Below are 10000 nucleotides of genomic sequence, written 5' to 3' on the forward strand. Positions count from 1 at the left end.
AGAGGGAGAGGAGGAGGAGAGAGGAAGAGGAGGAGGAGAGGAAGAGGAGTAGGAGGGGTGGGCTTATCATTGAAACAAAGAGTACATCCTGGGCGTTACGCCGCTTCACAAATGATTCCTGATGGAAAGAGAAGAAGGGGAGGGGGGAGGGGGGAGGGGGGGGAAAAGAAGGGGAAGGAAAGGGGAAGGAAGGGAAGGAAGGGGAAAGAAGGGGAAGGAAAGGGGAAAGAAGGGGAAGGAAAGGGGAAAGAAGGGGAAGGAAAGGGGAAAGAAGGGGAAGGAAAGGGAAAGAAGGGGAAGGAAGGAAGAGGGGAAGGAAAGGAAGGGGAGGGGAAAGGAAGGGGAGGGGAAAGGAAGGGGAGGGGAAAGGAAGGGGAAGGGGAAGGAAGGGGAAGGGGGGGGAAGGAAGGGGGGAAGGAGGGAGAAGGGGGAGAGGGGAAGGGGGGGGGTAAGGGAGGGGAAGGTAGGGGGGGTAAGGGGGAAGGTAAGGGAAGGTGAGGGAAGGAGAGGTGAAGGTGGCTGGGATGGGAAGGTTGGGGATGGAAAGGGAAGGGGAGGGGGGAGGGGGAGGGGGATGAGAAGGGAGGGGGATGAGAAGGGAGGGGGATGAGAAGGGAGGGGGAAGGGAAGGGGAAGGGGAAGGGGAAGGGGGAAGGGGGATGGGAAGGGGAATGGGGAAGGGTAAGGTCCAAGCGGGCAAGCAAGTGGGGTGGCGGATGTGATGTCAGCCGGGGCGAATTGGCCACACAATGACGACGACCATCCTCCTCCTCCTCCTCGGCGTTGTCGTCTTCTGCATTTGTCATCTTTCCACGGTTCCCCCCTCTATTTTTTCATATTTTTGAGTAATTGTTCATTCTATAACAATAATAATAATAATAATAATAATAATAATAATAATAATTCGAGGAAAAAGGATAATGATAATATTAACAATAAGGGGAGAGGAGAGGATGAGAGGGAGGAGGGTAGGGAGGAGAAGGGGGAGGAGGGGCGCAGGAGGGAGCAGGAGTGAGGAGTGAGGAGTGAGGAGGAGGAGGAGGAAGGGAAGGCTTGCGTGCAATGGTGATAAGAGACGATGATCAACGAGTTTGACACAAGTGGACCTTCGCAGGTTTTCTCTGACGAAAGTTTTGTTGAACACAACAGCACGTGCTGCTGTACTGTGAGCTTCTTCGGCAGAATTGATATTTCTCTACACGATAACTCTTTGCTCTTGAGTGAGGTGGAAGAAAGGTCTTCTGTGGACATTAGTATATAATACTTGAAGATAATATGCAGGAGGATTTTATTCATGAATAAATAAATCAACAGGTAGAGGAGGACGGGAAGTGGGAATAAGGACAGGAGGAGAGGCAGAAGTAAAAGAGAGGACGTGGAGGAGGAGGAGGAGAACGAGAATGAAGAGAAAGAGGATAAGGAGGAGGGGAGGAGGAGTAGGAGGAGCAGCAGGAGCAGGAGGACGAGGAGGAGGAGGAGGAGGAGGAGGAGGAGGAGGAGGAGGAGGAGAAGGAGGACGAGAAGCATTAGGAGGGGCAGCACTGCAGGGTAATAATAAGTGAAGGGGCGAAGGTTCTAAGCGACGTCCTCTACATGGAGGCTACAGCAGGAGGAGTGAGACAAAGGAACCGAGGCGGTGGTGCCCAAGGATGCGGACAGGGAGGACCGTGGGAAGAGGGAGCGATGGGTGTGGGTTCGGGGGAAGAGGGGGAAGGGGGGGAAGGGGGGAAAGAGGGGGAAGGGGGAAAGAGGGGGAAGGGGGGAAAGAGGGGGAAGAGGGGGAAGTGGGAGGGGTAAGGTACTCAAGGAGGAGGCACGAAGGAGGGGAGGGAAGGGAAGGGGGAGGGGAGGGAAGGGGGAGGGGAGGTAAGGGAAGGGGGAGGGGAGATGAGGGAAGGGAAAGGAGGGGGAAGGAGAGGTGAGGCAAGGGAAGGAGATGGAACGGGAGGGAAGGGGAGATGAGGGAAAGGGAGCTGAAGGAGAAGGGAGAGAAGGGAAGAGGAAGGAAGGGGAGGGGAGGAAAGGAGGTGTAGGCCTGGGGGTGAACGCTGACGGGGAGAGGGAGAGAAAGAGAAAGAGAGAGAAGAGAGAGAAGACAGATAGAGAGAGAGAGAGAGAGAGGACAGTAAAGAGTGGACGGCTACATTCAGGTCACCATAGAGCAACACGGAATAAGAACATAAGAATGATGGCCACTGCAAGAGACCATAAGACCTACACTAGGCAGTTCCATGTCCATGACCACCTGTCATCCCCATCCATAAAGTTGTCTAACCCTTTCTTAAAACAACCGATAGTTTCAGAGCTCACTAACTACATGGTCACTAAGTCTATTCCATTCGTTGACCACTTTAGTAGTAAACCAGTTCTTGCCTATTTTCTTCTTAAATCTAAATTTGTCCAATTTAAATCCATTACTGCGAGTCCTGCCCTGTTGTGTTAATATGATGACCTTGCGTCACCCTTGTTAAAGTCTTTGATCCACTTGAACACCTCTATTAGATCCCAGAAACAAACTGCCCCCAAATGGTATCACAAGGCCGAGGACATCAAGCACCTCATCTTCCACTGCCCAACTCTATCCTCACATAAGAATAAAAGAGACTGCAAGGGACCATAAGGCCTACACTAGGCATTTCCATGTCCATGACCACCTGTCATCTCCATCCATTAAGTTGTCTCATCCAAACGAGAACATAATATTTCTTCCTTGAGCTGAGCGATTACAAAGGAGCATGCCAACAGTAGACCTTTTGGTCCATAATTAGGTCGGATGCGAAAAAATTGTAATAAAGATAAATAAATGAATAAATAAAATCAATAACAACATAAATAATAATAAATAAAGTAAATACATAAATAAGGATTTCAAAAGCGGAGCATGCCGACTGGCGAACTTTTGGTCCATAACTAGGTCAGATGCGAAAAAAAAAGAAAAAAAAAAAAAAAGATATATATATATAAATAGATAAAAATAATAAATAACCGTACATAAAATAAATAAATAGGTAATGTTCAATAATAAACAAACAGGTAAATAGTAAACAATAATAAATTGACAGATAAATAATAAATAACAATAGAATAAATTATAATAAACAGTCTGATTCTCATTGAGTATGAGAATTTTGTCACTTCTGATGTTGTCAATTCCCTTTAGAATCTTATAAGACCTCACCGATTAGTTCGTTCCTGATGGAACATCGAGTGGGCAGATGGCTCGTCCCGAGAATGATGCAGTTGACGAAGGCCAGGATCGTTGCCGTGTAGTCCAGGACCTCGGACTTGCTCAGCTCTTCGATGACAAGGGTGAATCTGTACCGCTTCTGTCTGCTCACCTGGGGGAAGCAAGAACGGCATGAAGGAGGCGAAGAGGGAAGGATATTTGTAAGATGAATATGGAACCGCAAAGGGAATTTAAATCTGAAGAATGTTAAAATATATATACCATTATGTGTATATACTTCTGCATATAAACAAGCACATCAAATACACACACACACACATATATGCTAGTAAGAACACGGATACGTGTGTTCACTTATGCAAAATAAACCACTTGGAAAAAAGAAACTAACGAAGCAGAGCGCTTTCGTATATTACGTACTTTTTGCACTGGATGTAATATATGAAAGCGCTCTGCTTCGTTAATTTCTTTTTCCAAGTGATCTACTTTGTATACATACATACATACATATATATATATATATATATTTATTTTTATATATATATATATATATATATATATATATATATATATTACAGTTGAAAAATGTAATCACACATTTGTCAATCACGTTAAAACCACTTTTGGAGTAGAAAAGACTGGAGACGGGGAATCTATATATTTCGATTGCAAACTGCAATCCTCTTCAGTAGATACACACACGCATACAGTATCATGTTGCAGAACCTACTACAGCCAGCAACAAGTCCACCTACACATGTCTCAATAAACAAATGTATGCGAACAGAAAACAAAACTTGTATCCAGCAGTGCTGTGGACTCGAACATTTTCTTTAATGCAGGAGATCCCACTGGGTGACCATGAATGTCCACCAGATGGTGCACCGATTGGGGATCATAATACGGATTCAGTAAGTTATTCTTTCTTTGTATGGGTGCGTTGGTTATTACAAAGGATTACATTAAAGGAGCATGCCGACAGGAGACCTTTTGGTCCATAACTAGGTCGAATGCGAAAGAAACAATAATAATGATAAATAAATGTAATAATATAAGTAATAGTAACTAAAAAATAGGTAAAGTTAAAATAAACATGCTTATAGTAAATGATATTAAATGGTTTTCTGATCTTCTTCGACTATTATGGGGTGTGTGGTGAGTGCACGTGCACTGGGTAGGCTGGTTTTTTTTTGTTTTTGTTTTTTTCTTCCTGTCAGTTGAGGTGGAACCGAGAGGTCGAGTCCTGACTGCAGCGCGGGATAATTTCCGGAGCCGGCGAGCAGTCACGTCCGTGAAGATCCGAGGTTAAACCCCTTTTCACCAATCTTTCCTTCATCCTATATTTTTGCTTGCTTGCTTCCTTTTCCCCTCCATTTTCATTCCCCTTGCTTCCTTCCTCCCATTTCGTTATGTTTTCTTCCTTCCTTTCATTATTTTCCCTTCCTTCCTCCATTTTCCTTCCCCTCGCTTCCTCCCTCCCATTTCGTTATTTTTCCTTCCTTCGTTTACATTCCTCGTTTTCTTCCTCCCTTTTTTTTTAATTGATTTTCCTTCCTTCCTTCCTCCGTTTTCATTTCTCTTGCTTTCTTCCTCTTCTTATTTTATTTTTCCTTCCTTCTTCCCTCCGTTTGCGTTCCTCTTGCTTCCTTCCTCCCTTTTTAAATTTTCTTCCTTTCTATTTCCTTCCATCCTTTTTACATTCCATTTCCCTTCTGCACTTTCTTTCTTGTTCCTCCTCTTTTCGTTTTCTTTCTACATTTTCTTCCCTTTTTCGGCACTATACTGGTGCCGCATTTACAAGCATGATGGTCTCGTATTCGCTTAGTTGTGGGTTCGAATCCCGCACTCCTCTCCGATTCCCAGCGGTTCGTTACCTGTCCCAACAGTCCCTAAAGCACACACACATGGGGAAAAAGGTGACGGTTTCGGCCGCAGCTACTCAGCGCCTCCTGGCGTAGTCTCCTCACTTTCCTTCTTTTCCTCATCCCTTTCATTTTCTTTATATCCTCCCTCCCTCATTTTCCTTCGGTACTTTCTATTTTCATCCCTTTTGTTTTTCTTCCTTCTTCCCTTTGTTGTCAAAGTACGATCACTTCTGAAACTACCTTATTAAGACGACACCAGTCACTCGCTGGTTCTGTCCAACGATTCTATACAACTAAGCCCAACCAAATGACCCGGACACTTACGAGTGAATCCTTCATCCACCACCTTGTCTTCAACAACATACTAACATTCAACTGGGACCTTGGTAAATGATGACACAACGTCGTGACTACAGAGATGAATTCAGTTTCTGTAAAATCCGACCACAGTGGACAGTAACGCAAAGATTAGACATGACTCAGCTGCCCTGAGGATGTTAAATGTTATTAAATGACATCAAATGCCATTTTACATGCCCACATCCTTACACATGCTCTCTGCCCTCTCCCTGAGGTACCCAAGGCTTATTTTCGTGTGAAATATACGTTGTACTTGACCCTTCGCTAACGAGAGGGTATCAAGGAGATGAAAGAAATCGCTTGGCGGAAGCTGGATTAGAAGGATATGTATGTATATATATATATATATATATATATACATATATACATACATACACTTAGTACCTTCGCCAACGAAGACCGGAACATCGTCGGAGAAACTGAAGAGGCAAACTCCAAATTGAATAATGCTATTACTGGTGTCGACTTCAATAGAACTGGTACTCTGAATGGCCTTTACCCCATATATATATATATATATATATATATATATATATATACATATATATATATATACACACACACACGAGCAGCTAAAACACGGCGGTTGCTTAACCCCTCGTCCCCCTCTTCCTACTGCTAACTGGTGACAAAGAAACAGACCTACATTTTTACAGCAGAGGCATTAGTTCATTTTTTCCCCAAGAGAGATCTATGTGAGGGCACCCCTTCCCCGAGTACCGTTGTTGGTTACCATAGGGCTGTGGATTCCCTATCAGTGAAACTTGAGACAACATTTATTACCAGTCACCCCGACCGTGGGAGTTAATAATACGGCCATTTTGATACCGTCGCTCTTTTTAGCAACGTGTACGGCATACTGTCGTTCTAGTTGACGTTATAGTGCAATATTCTGAGGCTGCATTGACACCGAGCGAGTGTGGGCCGATTCTCAACTGTTGTGAGTTCGTTTGAGTACAAACAACTTCGGTTACATTTTATAATTTTTTTCTTTTCTGCAAATGTCAAATTACCTCTGCGTCACACATTGAGAAGCTGAATGAGGAACTGTGAGGAGTTAAGTCTTTACGAATGTAAGACACATTTTCGAGATGTTCTTTGGGAAGTCTGGGATGTTGCGGGCAAAGACTTCCTTCCAGCTATTCAAACTCAGTCTGCCGAGAATAGAACCTATCAAACGTTTCCGTTGGAGAATTCTTCAGATATTCGAGTCAGTTTATGGATTTGGTATCCTAAGTACAGTTGCCAACCGTGTAGTTAATGAATGGAATAAACTTCCTGCAGAGGCAATGCAATGTAGTTCAGTTCGAAGTTTTAAGATTCATTTAGATAAGCACCTAAGCAATATGCTGTAATGACTGTCATTTATTTTGTTTTATTTGTTAATTTCTTATAATTTATGTTTATCTTATATTCATTTATTTATAGTAAATTGTTGTTATTTTTCTGCCTATCATTTGTCACTATTTACGAGTATATTATTTCTATTCATTTATCTACTTTTTTCGCATCCGACCTAGTTATGGACCAAGAGGTCTCCCGTCGGCACGCTCTTTGTAATCCTTTGTAGATGACGAGAACCGGACCAGATTCGGTTTAACCGCAGTTAACGAACCGAACCTATCAACCGTTTCTGTCGGAGAATTCTTCGGGTCTTTGAGTCAGTTTTATGGATGTGGTAAGTGCAGTCGGTACTTATGTACAGGTGTGAGTGGCGTACTACCTTGTAGCTGCTGAGGGCGTCGAGGGCCAGGGCGTGGCCCTTCTCGGAGTAGAGGCACAGCGCCGACAGGAGCTCGAAGACCTGCTTCTTCACCAGCAAGTTCTTCGAGTCGAGGGCTAAGGGAGAGAAAGCACAATATGATCATCTATTAATAATAATTTTAATATCAGTATTATTGTTATCATTACCAACTGTCATTACTTATCATGATTATTATTTACATCATTATTTTATTATTATTGTTATAGTTCTTATTATCTTCATAATTTATTCGTAGCGGCAGTACTACCACTACTATTATTAGTAGATATAGTAGTGGTGTTATCTTTTGTAGAAGCCGAGAGCATCAGCGACAATAAAAGTAGCCTAAGGTGCAATGAACAAGTGAACAAACATATAAACAAACAAGATAAAACGATGTAAACATTTTGCTATTAGCTAGTCTGACATCACCAAAGTAAACATAAGTAGGCATTAATTAGGTCGCCATTTTGTTGTTTTCACCCCACTCCCTGTTAGTTGCTCTTGTACGTGGTCCCGCTACAGACCAATAGGTCTTCTGGTTGGTTTTTCATCTTGCATTACCCACTGCAGACACAGCTGGGAACTGAACACAATGGGACAGAGAGCGAGGTGTACACACACACGCACACACACACACACACACACACACACACACACACACACACACACACACACACACACACACAGGCAATATACTTGATCACTTTCACTTTGAGCAGATGCTCGCGATCAATTTGAACACCAATCGCGACCTCATCCTCCTGTGTATCCTCTACCACCCTCTCCTCCCCGCATCCCCTTCCTACCCTTTGTTGACATTGCTAAGGCGATGACATAAAAAGTCCCAAAGCTTCTTCACTGGCGACTGCAGGCATGCTGAATGGACCCTCGGCATGTACAGCGGCACCTCAGTGAGTCGGCAACTGGACTCTTTAACTGTATTTCAGCGGCTGAAGTTCCTGGGTCCGGGCTTTCCCAGCCCAAGGAAGGAATGCAGGGTAAACCCGACTTTTGCTGTCTAGCAGCCGTGCCTTCTTCTTCTTCTACTTCTTCAACTCTACGATCTCACTCGGTGACCTGACCCTCTTCGACCACCTGCCCTTGATCCTTCGCATCTCCACCTCCCCTATCCTTGTCCCCAGAGAGCCTCTGTTACGATACAGTTAGCCGACTGGGAAGACTTTAAAAACACTAATGACATACACCAACACGAAGAACGTTCCACAGACAGCGATAGAGCAGGAATGGCACTCACGAGGTGTGTACAAAAAAAAAAAAAAAAAAAAAAAAAAAAAAAAAAAAAAAAAAAAAAAAAAAAAACCGCTGTGAAAAAGCACGTTCCTAGAACAAAACATCGCGAGGTTACCACAATCACCGCTTCTATGCCCACTAACAGAATAAGCATAGCACTACGGAACAGACAGACTTCCCTTCCTACAAGCACTTTTAGAGGCCCGGGACGCTATGCCCACTAACAGAATAAGCATAGCACTACAGAACAGACTTACAGACTTCCTACAAGCACTTTTAGAGGCCCGGGACGCTATCCTACAAAACATGCATAAAAAGGAGTCTGAGGGAGTCCTTTTTCATCGACATTTCTGTATGTACTCTCTGGAATGACAAATGGGGCCCTTTCCATTTTTTCTTGACAAGCTCAGTAACTTAACACAAAATATTCAATTTACTGTAGAAATTGAAGGAAGAATACCATTCCTAGACATATTATTGATCAGATGTCCGGACCACTGGTCCTTTTCGGTCTACAGAAAGACTACTCTATATACGAGCAAAATGTCCGGCCCCATCAAGGACACGTGACTTGAGGCTTCCCTAGTTCCCTTTTGTTGTAATTTCCCTCTTTATATATTTTCTTGTTTACTACTCTATATGTATCTGCTGAAGAGGATCACAGTCAGTGGTCGAACATACTGCTTACTCTGTATCACAGCTTATCTTTCTCCGTGAGTGGGTTTAAGTTTTATCTTACTCATGTGCTACTACATCTACGTTAATATATATATATATATATACATATATATATATATATACATATATATATATATATACAGTATATATATATATACAGTATATATATATATATATATATATATATGTGTGTGTGTGTGTGTGTGTGTGTGTGTGTGTACGTGGTATATTTTCTAATGTTTCGTTCCTCTTTTGGCTTCATCAATGTACATACAATCTTAAAAATAGCAGCTTATATACTATGCGGGTTAGAGCGTCGTTACTTGCGGCGAAGGTCGAGGTGAGGGCGGTTCGAATCCTGCCACCGGCGAAGTTGAACCAAGGGCAAGGTTAATTAAATAAGGAAGGATGAGGTGAAGGCAGTTGTAAAGATGATGAAAGCAGGTAAGGCACCTGGTCTGGATGGATGCCATGCAGAATGTTTGAAAAAGGGAGGTTCAGTGATGGTGGACTGGTTGGTGAGGTTATTTAATGTTTGCTGGAGAAAGGGTAGAGTACCGGAGGACTGGAGAAGTGCCTGTATAGTTCCTCTTTACAAGGGAAAAGGGGACAAGTGTGAATGTAGTAGTTTCAGAGGGATTAGCCTGTTAAGTGTAGTAGGGAAGGCTTATGGGAGGATCTTAATTGAGAGGATTAGGAGAGGAACAGAAGGAGTAATTGGTGAGGAACAGTGTGGATTAAGGACAGGTAGAGGTTGTGTAGATCAGATCTTTGTGGTAAGACAGATATGTGAGAAAGCTATAGGAGAGGGGAAGGATGTTTTTTGGGCTTTTATGGATCTGGAAAAGGCTTATGATAGGGTAGACAGAAAGGCACTGTGGGAGGTTATGCAGATTTATGGGATAGGAGGAA

At 43.3% G+C, this 10000-nt stretch overlaps 1 protein-coding gene across 6 annotated transcripts in view; it reads right to left on the reverse strand.

Moving 5' to 3' along the window:
- Positions 1-10000, reverse strand: part of LOC143024076 (inverted formin-2-like) — a 69732-nt gene that overhangs the window by 26606 nt on the left and 33126 nt on the right. For all 6 annotated transcript variants that reach the window (XM_076182815.1, XM_076182810.1, XM_076182811.1 and 3 more), the window contains exons 5-6: positions 7136-7251; positions 3179-3338 (exon numbers count right to left, since the gene is read on the reverse strand). In XM_076182815.1, coding sequence (XP_076038930.1) covers positions 3179-3338; positions 7136-7251 — 276 coding nt within the window. The remainder of the gene's footprint in view (positions 1-3178; positions 3339-7135; positions 7252-10000) is intronic.

The sequence above is a fragment of the Oratosquilla oratoria genome, unplaced genomic scaffold (assembly GCF_046742065.1).
Source record: "Oratosquilla oratoria isolate Oo_2021 unplaced genomic scaffold, ASM4674206v1 SCAFFOLD88, whole genome shotgun sequence".
In the NCBI taxonomy this organism is placed as follows: Eukaryota; Metazoa; Arthropoda; class Malacostraca; order Stomatopoda; family Squillidae; genus Oratosquilla; species Oratosquilla oratoria.